The following is a 19,719-nucleotide window of genomic DNA, read 5'->3' on the forward strand; positions in this document are numbered from 1 at the left end:
CTGGCAGCAGTACAGTGGTAGTACAGAAATGCTATACAGTGGTGGGTGAGCGGTGTACCACTATTGCCAGCAGCGACACAGAGCACAATGCTATACAGTGGCGGGTGAGCGGTGTACTACTGTTCCCAGGCCCAGCAGACACAGAGTGGAAGTAAACACAATGCTATATAGTCTGGCTGAGCGGTGTACACAGAGTGGCAGTACACACAATGCTATATAGTCTGGCTGAGCGGTGTACACAGAGTGGCAGTACACACAATGATATATAGTCTGGCTGAGCGGTGTACACAGAGTGGCAGTACACACAATGATATATAGTCTGGCTGAGCGGTGTACACAGAGTGGCAGTATACAATGCTATATAGTCTGGCTGAGCCGTGTACACAGAGTGTCAGTAAACAATGCTATATATAGCGTGGCTGAGCGAGGTACACAGTGGCAGTACACACAATGCTATATAGTCTGGCTGAGCGGTGTACACAGAGTGGAAGTACACACAATGCTATATAGTCTGGCTGAGCCGTGTACACAGAGTGTCAGTAAACAATGCTATATAGTCTGGCTGAGCGGTGTACACAGAGTGGCAGTACACACAATGATATATAGTCTGGCTGAGCGGTGTACACAGAGTGGAAGTACACACAATGCTATATAGTCTGGCTGAGCGGTGTACACAGAGTGGAAGTACACATAATGCTTTATAGTCTGGCTGAGCGGTGTACACAGAGTGGAAGTACACACAATGCTATATAGTCTGGCTGAGCCGTGTACACAGAGTGGAAGTACACACAATGCTATTTAGTCTGTCTGAGCCGTGTACACAGAGTGTCAGTAAACAATGCTATATAGTCTGGCTGAGCGGTGTACACAGAGTGGCAGTACACACAATGATATATAGTCTGGCTGAGCGGTGTACACAGAGTGTCAGTAAACAATGCTATATATAGCGTGGCTGAGCGAGGTACACAGTGGCATACACACAATGCTATATAGTCTGGCTGAGCAGTGTACACAGAGTGGAAGTACACACAATGCTATATAGTCTGGCTGAGCCGTGTACACAGAGTGGAAGTACACACAATGCTATATAGTCTGGCTGAGCGGTGTACACAGAGTGGCAGTACACACAATGATATATAGTCTGGCTGAGCGGTGTAGACAGAGTGGCAGTACACACAATGATATATAGTCTGGCTGAGTCGTGTACACAGAGTGTCAGTAAACAATGCTATATAGTCTGGCTGAGCCGTGTACACAGAGTGTCAGTAAACAATGCTATATAGTCTGGCTGAGCCGTGTACACAGAGTGTCAGTAAACAATGCTATATAGTCTGGCTGAGCGGTGTACACAGAGTGGCAGTACACACAATGATATATAGTCTGGCTGAGCGGTGTACACAGAGTGTCAGTAAACAATGCTATATATAGCGTGGCTGAGCGAGGTACACAGTGGCAGTACACACAATGCTATATAGTCTGGCTGAGCAGTGTACACAGAGTGGAAGTACACACAATGCTATATAGTCTGGCTGAGCCGTGTACACAGAGTGGAAGTACACACAATGCTATATAGTCTGGCTGAGCCGTGTACACAGAGTGTCAGTAAACAATGCTATATAGTCTGGCTGAGCCGTGTACACAGAGTGTCAGTAAACAATGCTATATAGTCTGGCTGAGCCGTGTACACAGAGTGTCAGTAAACAATGCTATATAGTCTGGCTGAGCCGTGTACACAGAGTGTCAGTAAACAATGCTATATAGTCTGGCTGAGCCGTGTACACAGAGTGTCAGTAAACAATGCTATATAGTCTGGCTGAGCCGTGTACACAGAGTGTCAGTAAACAATGCTATATAGTCTGGCTGAGCCGTGTACACAGAGTGTCAGTAAACAATGCTATATAGTCTGGCTGAGCGGTGTACACAGAGTGGCAGTACACACAATGATATATAGTCTGGCTGAGCGGTGTACACAGAGTGTCAGTAAACAATGCTATATATAGCGTGGCTGAGCGAGGTACACAGTGGCAGTACACACAATGCTATAAAGTCTGGATGAGCAGTGTACACAAAGTGGAAGTACACACAATGCTATATAGTCTGGCTGAGCCGTGTACACAGAGTGGAAGTACACACAATGCTATATAGTCTGGCTGAGCCGTGTACACAGAGTGTCAGTAAACAATGCTATATAGTCTGGCTGAGCCGTGTACACAGAGTGTCAGTAAACAATGCTATATAGTCTGGCTGAGCCGTGTACACAGAGTGTCAGTAAACAATGCTATATAGTCTGGCTGAGCCGTGTACACAGAGTGTCAGTAAACAATGCTATATAGTCTGGCTGAGCCGTGTACACAGAGTGTCAGTAAACAATGCTATATAGTCTGGCTGAGCCGTGTACACAGAGTGTCAGTAAACAATGCTATATAGTCTGGCTGAGCCGTGTACACAGTGTCAGTAAACAATGGTATATAGTCTGACTGAGCCGTGTACACAGAGTGTCAGTAAACAATGCTATATAGTCTGGCTGAGCCGTGTACACAGAGTGTCAGTAAACAATGGTATATAGTCTGGCTGAGCGGTGTACACAGAGTGTCAGTAAACACAATGCTATATATAGCGTGGCTGAGCGAGGTGCACAGTGGCAGTACACACAATGCTATATAGTCAGGCTGAGCGGTGTACACAGAGTGTCAGTAAACACAATGCTATATATAGCGTGGCTGAGCGAGGTGCACAGTGGCAGTACACACAATGCTATATAGTCAGGCTGAGCCGTGTACACAGAGTGGCAGTAAACACAATGCTATATATAGCGTGGCTGAGCGAGGTACACAGTGGCAGTAAACAATGCTATATATAGTCTGTCTGAGCGAGCGGTGTACTACTGTTCCCAGCAGCGACACACAATGACTGGGGGGGACCCTGGCTAGCGTGGCTGGAGCGCGAACTACCCTGCCTGCCTACCCAAAGCTAAACCCACAGACAAATGGCGGAGATATGACGTGGTTCGGGTATTTATTTACCCGAACCACGTGACCGTTCGGCCAATCAGAGCGCGTTCGGGTCCGAACCATGTGACCCGTTCGGCCAATCACAGCGCTAGCCGAACGTTCGGGGAACGTTCTGCCATGCGCTCTTAGTTCGGGCCATGTGGCCGAACGGTTTGGCCGAGCACCGTCAGGTGTTCGGCCGAACTCGAACATCACCCGAACAGGGTGATGTTCTGCAGAACCCGAACAGTGGCGAACACTGTTCGCCCAACACTAATTGTTATGCAACTATCCTGCTGCAGTATTCAATTATTATCTACACACAGTTGCCTGCTTTTGGACAGGAACTTGAGGTCAGTCTCCCACTGACACCGTGTCAATGCTTCTCAGGACTGCATATACATAGATATCCTTTTACTGCGTCATCTACTGCTGCAATGCTTGAACTTCTCATTGTACAATAGTTGCCTGCTTTCAGACAGGAACTTCAAGGATCAACCTCATGCTGATATTACACCATCTTGATATATCTATACATTCTGCACTTGGTGTGTGACCACCTCTGGAAATGTATGTACCAACAGTTGCCTGCTTGTGGCCAGGAACTTCAGTACAGCCTTGCATTACTGTGTATCCCTGCACCTTCCTGTACCAACCTTGTGTACCAACAGTTGCCTGCTTGTGGACAGGAACTTTAAACCAGCTTTGCATCACTTTGCATCCTTGCATCTTTATGCACCAACCTTATATACCAACAGTTGCCTGCTTGCAGACAGGAACTCTATCACAAGTGTGCATTATCCTGCATCCCTGCATTTCTCATTAAGGTTTTTGTTTTCCTTCTAGCCTCCATGGATTGTGTTTTTGAATTACTGGTGATTTGCATGCTGATAGTATGTGTAAAGAAGCAATATTGTTGATATGCTATAACATCTTCTTCCCTTAGCTGCCCAGATACTCAGACCTTCTAATTGTATGTTTTATATACATGTTTTAATGCATATTAATAAATGAATATTTTTTATATTATCTCTGGCATCTTCTTGGCTCATTGAGTTAGGATTTGGGCGCAGATGGGTTTTGCCTTCCTTTCCTGTTCTTTTTAACCCAAATCACTCTGAGTCATATAGATTTTTCTTATATATGTTTGTATAGCTAGGAGTGGACTGGTGTTGGATGAATCGCACATATAACTTTATTTAGATAGTTAGTCAGGGTATTATATATATTTACCACTGCTTTCCCAGGTTTTTGTATATATTCTGTGCTGTGCATGGGTTTGCATGATATTGCATTTACGTTTGCATGTATGCCTGCATTTGCAATAAAACATTATATTTGCACCATATTCCTTGGTTCAGTGTCTGTATACTGCAAACTGTGGTCAAAACCCTGTTCCTCCGTTCAGGCTTGTGACACGTGTACAAACTATACAATACTGCTTTTTTATTACATATTTTTGTTGTTAAATATTACAGTACTAGTAAAAAGACCCGCCCATTAAAACACGGGCGATAGGCCATGGCCACAACCCCCTCCCCGACTGCAATGCATGCACAGACAAGTCCCAATTGCCCATTCCCCATCGTTTTTTTCAAAGTATATGCACACAGGGAGATGCTGTTTGCTTGGCAGTTGAAAAAAGCTGTCATTTCCCACAATGCAATGAGGTTCCCAGGCAACAAACTGTCAGGTCTGGAATCAGGGACACGCACACACAGGGACAGGATGCAGAGACACTTAGGTATTATTACATAGGACTAGCAGACCTAAGCCCATTTAAAAACAGGCTCTAGGTCTGTGTTTCTCGGCGCACATGCCCACCACCCACCGCGCGCGCACCCGCCACTGCACATGGGAAGCCCCTAGTTTCACCATCCCTGTAGCTGTGTGGGAGCAGGTAAGATAGTGTCTCCCTGACAACAGTGACCTCTCCCCTCCCCCAGCATTCACAGTGACCTCTTCCTTAACCCTGCATGCACAGGGACTTCTCACTTCACCTAGACCCATACTGACCTCTCCCTCCCCAGCATTAGCACTGCAATGATCCTGCCTTCCCCAGCACCCACATTGACCTCTCCCTCCCCCAATGTCACTCTTCTTGTCCCCAGAAGCGCATAGTGACCCATAGTGACCTCCCTCAGCACCTAAACTAACCTCTCCCTCCCCCAGCACCCCTAGTGACCTCCCCCCCCCCCCACAGCACCCCCAATTACTTTCCTTTCCTGCAGCACCCACACTGACGTTTACTAATCTTTACTTATTATTATTATATTATTATTATTATTATTATTATTATTATTATTATTATTACTTTACATATTCCGTGGTGCTGTACAAAGTAAGAAACAAACATGGGTACATAATAATACAGACAATGATTCTCCCAATATCTACCCACACCTCTTTCCCCCATAGTTGGTACCTAGTACTCACATGACACCAAGTACCTGCACCCAGGCCTGACATTGCACCCAGTACTCACATCTGCATACAGCCTCTACATGGCACTCACTATCGGCACCCAGCACTCACATAATCAGTACCCGCACCCAAAGAACCAGCATTTAAAACCCATGTGACACCCAATGCCCACCCATACAGGCATGGCACCAAGCATTTACACCCATGTCACACCCAGAACCTGCACCCAGCACCCACATGACATTCAGTACATGCACCCAGTTCTCACACGGCACTAAGTACTTGCAATCAACACCCGCATGACACTCAATACCCACTCATAGCCAGAACCCACATGAAACCCTGTACCCACACCCAGAACCAACTGACTCCATGCACCAATGAATGCAGCTAGCGCTTCTGTGATTGAATGTGTGTGTCAAGCGGAGGGGCTCAGGGGGATGGTTTGGGACAGTTTGAGAGCCAGGGGTTGAAGCTCACATGTCACTGCAGGGCAAGGGGGCTGGGGGGGGAGGTCCCCCACCACTTGTAGATACTACTGTGCATGCCCCCCATGCACAGTAGTACCTACAAGTGGTGGGGGACCTCCCCCCCAGCCCCCTTGCCCTGCAGTGACATGTGAGCTTCAACCCCTGGCTCTCAAACTGGGGGTGCTCAAATCTAAAAAAGGGGCCTCGTTCTCCCCCCGAGAACGAGGCCCCTTTTTTAGATTTGAGCACCCCCCACTTAAGGACCCTCTGCACAGCCCTGATCAAGATAGTGTTTCTAGTGTCAACTAGTGGGAAAAAGTAAAATTTTATTTTAAATGTGATAGCCAGGACTAACTGGCAAATAAAGTGTGTGGGTTTTATTTATAGTAGCATGGCCTATTTTAAAACTATTGGGGATGGAATTGGAAAAAATGTGTATTTTTTATTTATTTTTTTCATATAAAATGCAAAAAAATAAAGTAATTACGGAAAGCAAGTATCGCACACAAAAAGCCTAATTAGTGACAAAAAAGACAAGGTATAGGTAATTGTGTTGTGATAAGTAGTAATAAAGTTATTGGTGGCCAGAGTTGCCGAAAGTAAATAATTTATCCATGTTTCACCAAGTTTAAGATTTGACTCAATTTACTGACAAATTTAACTTACAAACAATATTCCAGAATGGAACCTGTTTGTAAGTAGGGGATGGCCTGTATTTGTTTTGCATCCCCCATCTGCCTATTTGTAGAGTTAGACTTCCTCATACTGTTCATAGCTGTGCCAGCAGTCATATCTTCTCTATATAATGTGAAAGTGAAAGCTGTTCATGAGTTTTTTGTCTCAGTCACGTGCTTGATTCGTACAGACGGTAAATCCCATAAATGGATATTACCCGGCTCAAGCAGAACATCAGGGGCTTCAGCCTGGATGATGGACCTCGGGGAAGTCAGGGCTATAACCGGGTCCTCCTGCAGGTCTTTGGCTACACCGGTCATGGCAAATCCGCCTTCATCAACTCCTGTCTATATGCCCTGGACAAAGGGAGAGAATTCACAGAAGAAGCTGATGTCAAACAGACCCTAGGTGGAAACACTATGGTAAGAAATGCCTATAAACTCACTGACAACATCACCATCGTGGACAACAGAGGATTCTGCGTAATGAGTGACTTTGAAAAATGTGAGGTCATTGCCCAGCTCGGTAAGTTGGTTTTATGATGATACATTGCTATATATTCAACATACATACACATTACAAAGATGCACCATCTACATGTCATTGTTAGGAAGTGTCTCGGCACTTTCTGCTGCTGGTGGCAGTATTGTTTCTGTATGCCTAGGACTACCGCAGCCCACCAGAAGGTGACCCCATCCTGTGTTCATTCACACTTTGTATTGCTCTGGCCTAACTGTGGGTGGTGTATTGTGCTGGCTCTCATGCAGGAGGTGCGGCCTATCTGTTTAAGGGACAACTGTAATGAGAGGCATATGAAGGCTGCCATATTTATTTCCTTTTAAGCAATACCAGTTGCCTGTCTATATGTCGTGGGTAGAGATGGGCCGAACGGTTCGCGGGCGAACGGTTCCAGGCGAACATCGGGTGGTTCGCCTTCGCCGGCGAAGGCGAACTTTCCCGGAAGTTCGATTCGCCCCATAATGCTCTATGAGGGTCAACTTTGACCCTCTGCATCACTGTCACCAGGCGCATTGTAGCCAATCCGGCGATACTAAGCCCTGGAGCCCCACCCCCCCTTATATAAGGCAGGCTCTGGCGGCCATTAGCCTCACTCGTGTGCCTGCTAGAGACAGAATAGGGACAGCTGCTGCAGACTTGTTCTCCTAGGGACAGATTAGTCAGGCTCTTGCCTTCTTAGCTTGCTTAGCTGAATCTTATTGCTATAATAGCGCCCCAGAAAAGCTCTTTTCAGAGCTCATCCTGCTCGTGTGATCAATTTTTTTTTTCTGTGTTTGAAACTGACACTTGTGTTTTTTAGACAGCATTGCTAATTCATACTGTGTGTCCCACTGCCAGCAGCAGCACATTCAGTGACTACTACCTGTGTGTGTGAGACACTTGTGTTGCTTAGACAGCATTGCTAATTCATAATGTGTGTGTCCCACTGCCAGCAGCCCACCAGCATTCAGCAGCACATTCAGTGACACCTGTGTGTGTGACAGGGAGCTGCACATTGTACTACCTACCCAGTACTGCATTTACCTACTACTACCTTTTGTGTTGAGTGAACTTGCCTCACTGCATATCTACCTTTTCTGTAGAGTGAACTCACCTCACTGCATATATAACTACCTTTGGGTTGAGTGAACTCACCTCACTGCATATATAGCTACCTTTGGGTTGAGTGAACTCACCTCACTGCATATCTACCTTTTCTGTTGAGTGAACTCACCTCACTGCATATACCTAGCTTCCCCCCGAGATGGACAAAATGGACAAACCAGGTAGAGGAAGAGGTAGAGGAAGACCCAGAGGAAGGCCACCTGGCACTGGCAGGTCTGTGCGAGGTGGTGTTGCTGTGATTTCGTGCGGACCTGGACCAAAGTACAGTGCTCAGAAGAAGGCACGTGCCATCACTTCCCAAAATTGCGAGGACGTGCTTGATTATTTAACACAGAAGACCTCATCTCCCGCAGCCAGTGCTACTAGCGCTAGTACAAGCACCACATCCGCTGCATTTGACACTTCGCAGGAGTTATTTGGTGGTGGTGGTGGTGAAATCACTGATTCACAGCCACTACTGCAACAACAAGAAGAAGGCGCAGGTACACCACCTCATACGTCTGACTTAGGTGGCGATAGTATGGGCGTAATGTGTGAGGAGGGGCATGATGATCCACCTGAAGTTGGTGCAGTTGTGGAGTTGTCTGAGGAAAGCGAAGCTGGGCAGGAGGATTATGATGACGATTATACGGATGCCACGTATGTTCCCAATAGAGGAGATGACCAGGGGGACAGTTCAGAGGGGGAGCCAGAGAGGAGTAGGAGGAGACGACTCCATGATAGAAGCAGAGGGAGCTCGTCCTCAGAAACAGCTGGGGGCAGTGTCCGGCGCCATGTATCGCCAGCTATGGCCAGCCAGCCAACATGCCCTTCAACGTCAGCTGCTGATGCCACCGTAGCGCCATCACCCCAGGGGGGCTCAGCGGTTTGGAAATTTTTTAACTTGTGTGTCTCAGATCGGAGCAAAGCCATCCGTTGTCTCTGCCAGCAAAAATTGAGCCGTGGAAAGGCCAACTCTCACGTAGGGACAAGTGCCTTACGAAGGCACCTGGAGAGAAGGCACAAACAGCTATGGGAAGAACACCTGAGGAAAAGCAGCACCCCTCAAAAGACAAGCCACCCTCCTTCTCCTCTTCCTCCTTCAGGGGCATCGTCTTCATCTGATTTCTCCCTTGAACCTTCACAGCCACCCTCCTTCACACCGCCTCTGCCCTTGAGCGGTTCCTGCTCCTCTGCCCACAGCAGTAGCCAGGTGTCCGTGAAGGAAGTCTTTGAGCGGAAGAAGCCAATTTCGGCCAGTCACCCTCTTGCCCGGCGTCTGACAGCTGGTGTGGCGGAACTATTATCTTGCCAGCTATTACCATACAAGCTGGTGGAGTCAGAGGCTTTCCGTAAATTTGTGGCCATTGGGACACCGCAGTGGAAGATACCAGGCCGCACTTATTTTTCACGAAAGGCCATACCCAAACTGTACCGTGCAGTTGAGAGGCAAGTCGTGTCATCTATTGCGAACAGCGTTGGGTCAAGGGTCCACCTGACCACGGATGCCTGGTCTGCCAAGCACGGGCAGGGCCGCTACATTACGTACACAGCCCATTGGGTCAGCCTGGTGACCGATGGCAGCAAGCAGGGAGTACGTGGTTGTTCAGCGGACCGACTTGTCACACCTCCATGGCTTGCAGGCAGGCCTCCTGCCACCTCCTCTCCTTCTCCTCCAGCTACATCCTCTTCGCTGTCAACCTCCTCCTCCTCAGCTGAGTGTCAGTTGAACTCTAGCGGTGCTGCCATCTCCTCTTCCTCTCCAGCTACACAGCCCCATCTCCCCAGAGCCTACGCTGCGTGCCAGGTACGACGGTGTCACGCAATTTTAGACGTGTCTTGCCTCAAAGCGGAGAGTCACACTGGAGCAGCTCTCCTGGCTGCTCTTAACAAACAGGTGGAGCAATGGCTGACCCCGCACCAGCTGGAGATCGGCAACGTGGTGTGTGACAACGGCAGCAATCTCCTTTCCGCTTTGAATTTGGAAAAGCTGACACATGTACCCTGCATGGCACATGTGCTGAATCTGGTCATGAAAAGATTTGTCTCAAAATACCCAGGCTTAGAGGACAACCTGAAGCAGACCAGGAAGTTGTGTGGGCATTTCAGGCGGTCTTATACGGCCATGGCACGCTTGCGGACATTCAGCGGAAAAACAACTTGCCGGTGAGACGCTTGATATGCGATAGCCCGACTCGCTGGAATTCCACCCTGCTCATGTTCTCTCGCCTGCTAGACCAGGAGAAAGCCGTCACCCAGTACCTGAACAACTATAGTAGAAGGACACAATCTGTGAAGATGGGGATGTTGTGGCCCAACAGCTGGACACTGATGCGAAATGCAAGCAGGACCATGAGGCCGTTTGAGGAGGTGACCAACCTGGTGAGTCGCGCTGAAGGCACCATCAGCGACTTGATCCCCTACGCTTACTTCCTGGAGCGTGCCATGCGTAGAGTGGTGGATGAAGCTGTGGAGGAGCGGGAACAGGAACAGCTACGGCAGGAGGAGTCGTGGGACCAATTTTCAGCCGAACTACAGGTTTCCTCAACACCTGCGGCACCACAGAGGGGGGAGGAGGAGGAAGAAGAGGAGTCATGTGGGGAAGGAGAGGAGTCAGACTCGGATGATTATGAGGAAGGTGTTTCTGTGGAGGAGGAAGAGGCGGCAGCGGCAGAAGAACAACTGCAGCAGCCATCACAGGGGGCTTCTGCTGCTCCACATTCCCGTGGTATTGTTCGTGGCTGGGGGGAGGAAGAGGAGTTGCGTGACGTCACTGTGGAAGAGCAAGAGGAGATGGAGAGTACGTCTGGATCCGACATTGTGCAGATGGCCTCTTTAATGTTGTCCAGCCTGTTGAGGGACCCCCGTATCAAAAAACTCAAGGCGAATGACCTGTACTGGGTGGCCACGCTACTAGACCCTCGGTACAGGCACAAAGTGGCAGACCTGTTAGCAACTCAACACAAGGCGGAAAGGATGCAGCACTTGCAGAACAAGCTGTCAATGATGCGTTAAAATGCATTTAAGGGTGATGTGACAGTACAACGCAATAAAGGTACCACTGGCAGTATTCCTCCTCCTCCTCACCAGTCCACGCAGGCAAGGACAGGACGCTCCAGCGATCTCGGGGTGATGTCGGACATGCGAACATTCTTTAGTCCAACACCTTGCAGTAGCCCTTCGGGATCCACCCTCCACCAACGCCTGGACCGGCAGGTAGCCGACTACCTGGCCTTAAGTGTGGATGTACACACTGCGACTGCGAGCAGCGAGGATGAACCCTTGCTCTACTGGTTGCGCATGCTTGACCTGTGGCCAGAGCTGTCCCAATTTTCCATACAACTTCTCTCTTGCCCTACCGCAAGCGTCCTGTCAGAAAGGACCTTCAGTGCAGCTGGAGGCATTGTCACTGAGAAGAGAAGTCGCCTAAGTCATGACAGTGTTCAGTACCTGACCTTTATCAAAATGAACGAGGCATGGATCCCTGAGGGCTATTGCACGACCGAAGACTAAGTCAGTCCCCACACACAGCATCTCTGCCTGCAGGCCGCTTGACTGCCTTCTCTGCCACCACCACCTGGGTCCAGGACTCTAGGCGGATTCCAGAATTTTTAAGGCCGCTGCTAGCAGCGGCCGCTATACTAATTTTTCTGGGGCGTGCACATGCCTGCCTAATTTTTCTGGCTGAACTGCAGGCGGCTGCAACAAAAAAACAAAAGGCATGTACATGTGCCCATCCCCCTTCGTGATCATTACCTTGCCGCGGTGAAGGGGCTTGCGTATCACAATGAAGCAATGACCGCCGGCTATATGAGTGTCTCGGGTAGGGGTGGCACACCAAAGATAATAAGGTCGTTGTTTCATTGTGGTCAGACCAAATTTGATCAGCTGGACAGTCACTGTTCTGTCATTCAGCTACATCAGCCGGGCGACCATATGGGCTGAAAAGCCACCATCACCTGCACTCTCGTCATGGTGCGCACCAGTCCAGCACGCCCGTCACTACACAATCGGCTGTTTGCAGTCACTGCATACCTTTCACTGCATCTGTGACTGCACATTATACCTGGCAGTCAGTGCATAACTTGCACTTGAATGGATACAGTGTTAAACAATTGAAAAATACAACCATCTACATTTTCAAACAATTTAGAAATACAACCATCTACATTTTAAAACAATTTAAAAATACAACCATCTACATTTTCAAACAATTTAAAATTACAACCATCTACAGTTTCAAACAATTGAAAAAAAAGGCAAAAAACTTGCCCTCCGTAAAACATTCTTGGCAAATGCTGTCGACTTGGTTTGTCTTCCGCTGGGTCAAGGGTCCATCTGATCACAGATGCCTGGTCTGCAAAGCACGGTCAAGGCAGCTACAGCATGGGTCTCAGCAGGCTCCCACTTCGGGACAGAATCCAACCTTCATTCCCCGCCCATTACCCGTGGTGACAATGTCAGACTTGCCCGCCTCCATATGATTCTCGTGAAAGGAATGTGGTGTCATCTTTGCCCGTCATAAATGGTTCTCGTTAAAGGATTTAAAGTACATTCATTTCAAATACAGCAAGCCCTCGATAGTCCTCCTGTATTGTTATTTTTGGTTACTACCTCGGGGCGGGCGTGCATGCCTGCCTGCTGCCCTCCTTGCCTGTGTAGTGGTAGCCGTTGCTCAGGCTCCACACCGGATTCCATCCCTCATTCCCCGGCCATTACCCGGGGTCACAAATGGCAGACTTGCCCGCCTCCATATGATTCTCGTGAAAGGAATGTGGTGTCATCTTTGCTCGCCATAACTGGTTCTCGTTAAAGGATATAAAGTACATTCATTTCAAATACAGCAAGCCCTCGATAGTCCTCCTGTATTGTTATTTTTGGTCACTGCCTCGGGGCGGGCGTGCATGCCTGACTGCTGCCCTCCTTGGATGTGTAGTGGTAGCCGTTGCTCGGGCTCCACACCGGATTCCATCCCTCATTCCCCGGCCATTACCCGGGGTCACAATGCCAGACTTGCCCGCCTCCATAGGATTCTCATTGTAGCGGTACTGAACAAGTACCGCTACAAGTAGAAAATGTAAGCTTTTTAACAATGCCATGGAAAGTTGAGAAGGCAGTCACACATTACCTGACATCACTGAGTGAGGAAGAGCAATCTCGCCATGTTGCGCAGTAGTCCAGCATGGCCATCACTACACAAACAGCTGGTAACTTGCGGTGCGTTACACAGTTAGTTTGGTGCGTCAGTGTGAAGCAGTACTCTAATTACACTACCTGATTGATGTATACACATGCAAGATGTTTGAAAGCACGTTAGGCCTGCAATTTAGTATTCAATGTGATTTCTGCCCTTAAAACGCTGTTTTGCTTCACATCCAGATTTTTCCCTGGGACTTTTGGCGTGTATCCCACTCCGCCATGCCCCCCTCCAGGTGTTAGACCCCTTGAAACATCTTTTCCATCACTTTTGGGGCCAGCATAATTTTTTCTATTTTGCAAAGTTTGCCTCCCCATTGAAGTCTATTGCGGTTCGCGAACTTTTCCGCAAACCGAACCTTCCGCGGAAGTTCGCGAACCCGGTTTGCGATCCTAGAATCGGAGGTTCGGCCCATCACCAGTCCTGGGAGAAGAGAGAAAATTCAAAGTAGAAGCTAAAGCCCAACAGACACTAGGAGGAGAGGCTATGGTAAGAAATGCCTATAAACTCACTGACAACATCACATGGTGGACAACAGAGGATTCCCCAAAATGGGCGAGTTTGAAAAGGCCGAGATATTTGCTCAGCTTGGTGAGTTAGTTTTATCAGAATCAGAATCAGATTCAGAATCAGAATTTATTTCGCCAAGCATGAGGGGACATGCCCGGAATTGTTTTTGGCACAATACAATACAATACAGTACAGTGGCTCCAGAAGAGTGCATAGAAAGAGAAGGAAGGAAAGAGAAAGAGAGAGAGAGTGCATGGAAGGCAAAATCAGATTAACACAACATTGTAAAAAGACATCACAGTCCCAGTGTGTCCCTACAATGTCAATAGTCAGTCAGTCTTGTGGGCTGGTTGGCTGTGCAGCCGTAGCGCTGCCGGCCTCGCCGCTCGTTGACGCTCGCTTTGATGGTAGAACGTGAAGGGAGTTTAGAAGATTGACTGCCGAGGGGAAGAACAAGTTCCTATGTCTCGTGGTTTTAGTGGAGATGGCTCGTAGTCTCCGTCCCAAGGGCAGAATGCTGAAGTAGCGGTGGCCAGGGTGTGAGGAGTCATTTGCAATCTTCAGTGCCCTGGTTTTTAGTCTTTTGCTGTGTAGTAGGGCAAGTGAGGGGAGGGGGCACCCAATGATCCTCTCTGCTGACCTGATGACCCTCTGTAGTTTTTCCCTATCATTGACAGTGGCGCCAGCATACCACACCAAGATGGAAGAGCAGAGGATCGACTCAATGGTGGCGGAGTAAAAGTTGGTTAGAATTTCTTGAGTCATGCCGAACTTTCTCAGCTGACGGAGGAAGAAGAGTCTCTGCTGAGCTTTACGTTGGGTGGCAGTGATGTTGGGCTTCCAGCTGAGGCCACTGGAGATGATAGTGCCTAGAAGCCGGGCGCAGGGCACTCTGGTTACCTCCTAGCCGTCAATGTAAATTGGGGGTGGGGTGGGAGCAGCCTTCCTGAAGTCGATTATTAACTCCACGGTCTTTGCGGTGTTCAGCACCAGCCTGTTCTCCTTGCTCCAATTGCAGATTCTCTCCACCTGCTGACGGTACTCCTGGACATCGTCCTTGGTGACAAGGCCAATGATGGTGGTATCATCAGCAAACTTGATAACCTTGACAGAGTCTGCCTCGGACCTGCAGTTGTTCGTGTAGAGGGAGAACAGCAGTGGTGACAGTACGCAGCCTTGAGGAGCTCCTGTGTTCGTGGTCGCAGCTTGAGAGTGGATATCACCCAGTCTGACGACTTGGGACCTGTTGGTAAGAAAGTCCGTGATCCAGAGTGGTAGATTCGGATGGACTCCAAGTGCAGCTAGGACCCATTGGAGAATACGTGGACAGATGGTGTTAAAGGCCGAGCTGAAGTCCAGAAGTAGTATTCTAGCGTAAGTGTCTGGATTATCAAGGTGGTCATTGATGAGTTCTAGGCAGATATTGATCGCGTCATCAGTGGACCTGTTTGCTCTGCGTGCAAACTGAAAGGGGTCTAGGAGTGACGACGTGGAGAGCTTGAGGTGGGCCAGGACTGCGCGCTCCATGGTTTTCATGACGATGGATGTCAGGGCCACGGGCCTAAAGTTGTTCAGTTCGGTGACCCCCTGTTTCTTAGGCACAGGTATGATGGTAGACTTCTTGAAGCATGCCGGGACCTTGCCTTCCCCTAAGGACTTGTGAAGATAGCAAAGAGGATAGGCGCAAGCTGCCTACAGCAGGTTTTCAGGCAAGCTGGAGATACTCCGTCGGGCCGGGGGCTTTCCTGGCGTTTAGGGTTGATAGTAGGCGCAGGACATCGGCTTCACACATCACCGTGGGAGAGGGCAGTCTCAGGGCGGTGTCAGCAGGGGATGGAGGTGGGATAGCTGGTACCTCCGGTTCTTCCTGTTTCTCGAACCTGCAGTAGAATCTGCTGAGTTCTTCTGCTAGTATCGGGCTGGGTGTTGCATGCTGGGTTTGGGGCTTGTAGTTTGTGGCGGCCTTCAGCCCCTTCCATACCGCGCGAGAGTCATTTGAGCGCAGGTTGAGTTTGATTTTCTCGGCATACTCCTTCTTGGCTGCTCCGAGCTCCCGCTTAAGGTCGTTTCTTGCCTTCCTATAGTCCTCCTGGTTGCCGGACTTGTGTGCAGCCTCCTTCTGCCTCCGCAGTTGCCGTAGCTTGTTGGTGAACCACGGCTTGTTATTCGGGTACACCTTGAAGGATTTCGTTGGTACACACGAGTCCTCGCAGAAACTGATGTATGAGGCAACGTTATCTGCCCATTCATCCAGGTCTGCCGCTTCCAGGGACTTCCAGTCGGTGCATTTGAAGCAGGCCTGAAGTTTCAGTTTGGCCTCATTTGACCACACCTTAGTAGACTTAATGATCGGTTTGGCTGATTCTAGGCGGCTCCTGTAGGTAGGGATAAGGTGGATGAGGCAGTGATCAGAGGAACCCAGGGCTGCCCATGGAGCCGCTTTGTATCCATCCTTCAGTGCCGTGTAGCAGTGGTCTAGGATGTTCGGGCCCCTGGTGGGGCAAGCTACATGCTGGTGATAGCGTGGCATCTCCTGGCGCAGGTTGGCTCTGTTGAAATCACCCACCACGATGAACAGGGAGTCCGGCAGGGACATCTCCCACTGCGAGATGGTCTCGCTTAGGGTCAGTAGGGCTGATTTGACGTCGGCATCGGGGGGGATGTACACTCCAGCAAAGACATAAGAGGAAAACTCCCGTGGTGAGTAAGGCAGTCTGCAGTTAATTAGTAGTAGTTCCAGGTCTGGAGAACACTTCCTGTCGAATATCGTCAAGGTGGGGCACCATGAGGAGCTGATGTAGAAGCAGATGCCACCGCCTCTTTTTTTCCCCGAGAGGGCAGGGTCCCGATCTGCTCGGATGATGCTGAAACCCGGGAGGAGGAGGGCGTCATCGGGGATGACCTCATGTAGCCATGTTTCTGTGAAGCAGAGGGCCGGAGTGTAACAGCCAAAATCTCTCCTGTCGCAGAGGAGGCGTAGTTCGTCCATTTTGTTGGGGAGGGATTGTACATTTGCCAGGAGGACTGAGGGGATGGCTGAGCGAAGGCCCTTCTTCCATAGTCTCACGCAGGCTCCTGCCCGGGATCCTCTCTGCCGCTTACCTGGCCGGAGTCTCAGGGCTGGGTCTAGGACTTGCTGTATGTGGTCCCAGACCAGGGCGGTCAGGGGCGTGGCCTCAGGAAGAGGGGGGCCCCGTGGCTCCCACCCTAGAAGCTGTTCTCTGGTATAGGTGGTGTGTGTGGCTAGGGGCAGCCTGGGCAGGCCATGGCCGTTGGTGCAAGGGGTGGTGGTGCGCCAGCGTGGGGTGGAGGTGGTGTGCCAGCGTGGGGTGGAGGGGCATGGCATATTTGTGCCCCAGCTTGCTCCGCAGGATTTTGCATTCAGTCACCAGATAGTCACTGGCTATGGGGGGGGAAGAGGAGCATGAACGCTGTGGGTCAGCAGGAGTACCCACAGGCTTGGCGGGCCGATAGCCGGGCCGCTGTAGGACGGCAAGCAGACAGGTCGGCAAGCAGAGTGGAGAAGACAGGCAGGAGGATTGTAGTGCGCTAAGCAGGACTGCTGTGGGTCGGCAGACTGGAGGGCAGAGAAACTGCGGGTCAGCAAGGCAGGTCGGTTGTTGCAGCAGAGAAGCAGGACCACTGTGGGAGAGAGCTGAGGACTGAGGGTCAGGCAGCAGACAGGCAGAGTGGAGAAGGCAATGGTTCTTACCCCTGGCGGGAGGCAGTCTGATGATCGGGTGCCATGTGGATCTGTGTTCTTCTGTTTTCTGGTCGCAGTGTGTCTGGGGCTCAGGCGACTGTGGCTTTGGCTGGCTGCAGCTCTGTGGATCCTCAGCTCTATGGGTCCACTACCGCAAAGGGGGCCCCTTCCCTGCTGGGGCCATGTGGGACCCTCAGAGCAGTGGGCGGGTGGCTGTCAACTTGTGGTTGTCCTCGCTGGCTTCCGCAGCGGGGGCTCGTTGTAGCCGCGGGATGGCTGCCTGGTGTGTCCCGGGCAGAAGCTGTCCTTGCAGGCTTGGGGGGGCCTGGCTGCAATCAGCAGGTGCACGTGCTGCGCACCGGGAGCAGGAGGATGGAGGCCGCTCTATGCTGGGTGTGCGGCGCTCCCACCTCTACGTGCTCCGTAGGCCTTCCACGTGGGTGGCCGGGGAAGTGTTCGGCGGCCGGATCCTGGCTGTGCTGATGCCGCTCCGGTGGCTCCTCCACTCGGGTGGCCTGAGATCCGTCCGGCGGCGGAGAAGGGTCCGGCGGCAGGATCCTGGAGCCGAGTCCAGGCTGAGCAGATGCCGCTCCAGGGTCCCTTTCACGTGGAGTGGCCGGAGATCCGTTCGGCGGCGGAGATGGGTCTTGCGATCGGATCCTGGAGCCGAGTCTCAGTGCCCAAGGCTACGCGGATGCCGCTCCGGAGGTCTCTGACCAGGCTGTGCGGGTGCCGTTCCGGAGATCCCCCAGGTCAGTGGGGACTCTGAAGTAGGTAGATGAATGAATGGCAGCAGCCAGCTAGCTAGCACTAAAAACTATTAACTAACTAAAACTAAGAACACTAATCTAAGTAACTAAACTAACTGCGGTGAGCTGCAGCGGGCTGAAAGGGATACAAAAATAAAAAGAGAGTGGAGCTGTGTGCCACGGCTGCTGATCAGCGCCATCTTTGTTTTATATACTAGGTGATGACCTGGTGTTGCCCAGGTATGTATTTGGCTGGTGTTGGCTCCGCCCACTTCTTCTAACCCTAATACACAATTACTCAATGACCAAGTTTGCAAGATTTGGCATCAATAATTTGTATATTCCCATAGAAATTAAACAAATCAGTTTGTCTGTCTGTGACTCTACCCTTCTCTAGCATTTAAACCCCAATTACCCAATGACCCACTGTAGCAGGTTTGAGGCATCTGCTATTAGCAGTGTAAAAATGGCAGCAATTTAAATATTCCCCTTGAAAATCAACAGGTGCATTTTGATTGGCTATTATAGGCTCCACCCACTTCCCTGAATATTAAAGAGAACCCGAGGTGTGTTTAACCCTCCTGGCGGTAAGCCCGAGCTGAGCTCGGGGTAAGCCGCCGGGAGGCACCGCTCAGGCCCCGCTGGGCCGATTTGCATAATTTTTTTTTTGCTGCACGCAGCTAGCACTTTGCTAGCTGCGTGCAGTGTCCGATCGCCGCCGCTACCCGCCGATCCGCCGCTATCCGTCGCGCCGCAGCCGCCCCCCCCCCCCCCCTCAGACCCCGTGCGCTGCCTGGCCAATCAGTGCCAGGCAGCGCCGTGGGGTGGATCGGAGTCCCCTTTGACGTCACGACGTCGATGACGTCGGTGACGTCATCCCGCCCGTCGCCATGGCGACGGGGGAAGCCCTCCAAGAGATCCCGTTCTTTGAACGGGATCTCTTGATCTCCGATCGCCGGCGGCGATCGGAGGGGCTGGGGGGATGCCGCTGAGCAGCGGCTATCATGTAGCGAGACCTCGTCTCGCTACATGAAGAATTTTTTTTTTTTTTTTTTAAAAACGGATTTACTGCCCCCTGGCGGATTTTGACAAACCGCCAGGAGGGTTAAAGAATGTTATCTGCATACAGAGGCTGGATCTGCCTATACAGCCCAGCCTCTGTTGCTATCCCAAACCCCACTAAGGTCCCCCTGCACTCTGCAATCCCTCATAAATCAGAGCCGTGGTGTGAGGCTGTGTTTACATCTGTAGTGTCAGTCTCAGCTGCTCCCCCGCCTCCTGCATAGCTCCGGTCCCTGCCCCCGTCCCTTCCCTCCAATCAGCAGGGAGGGAAGGGATGCAGGCGGGGACTGGAGTTATGCAGGAGGCGGGGAGAGCAGCAGACTGACACTATACAGAT

The 19,719-nt window shown here is 50.5% G+C and overlaps 1 protein-coding gene across 1 annotated transcript in view; it reads left to right on the top strand.

Moving 5' to 3' along the window:
- The first annotated feature begins 4,692 nt into the window (after positions 1 to 4,692).
- The window catches only part of LOC137525526 (uncharacterized), a 31,996-nt gene continuing 16,969 nt past the window's right edge, over positions 4,693 to 19,719 (top strand). The window contains exons 1-2 of the mRNA XM_068246652.1: positions 4,693 to 4,734; positions 6,750 to 7,084. Of these exons, the coding sequence (XP_068102753.1) occupies positions 6,766 to 7,084 (319 nt within the window). The 5' untranslated portion in view covers positions 4,693 to 4,734; positions 6,750 to 6,765. The remainder of the gene's footprint in view (positions 4,735 to 6,749; positions 7,085 to 19,719) is intronic.

The sequence above is a fragment of the Hyperolius riggenbachi genome, chromosome 7 (assembly GCF_040937935.1).
Source record: "Hyperolius riggenbachi isolate aHypRig1 chromosome 7, aHypRig1.pri, whole genome shotgun sequence".
Classification (NCBI taxonomy): Eukaryota; Metazoa; Chordata; class Amphibia; order Anura; family Hyperoliidae; genus Hyperolius; species Hyperolius riggenbachi.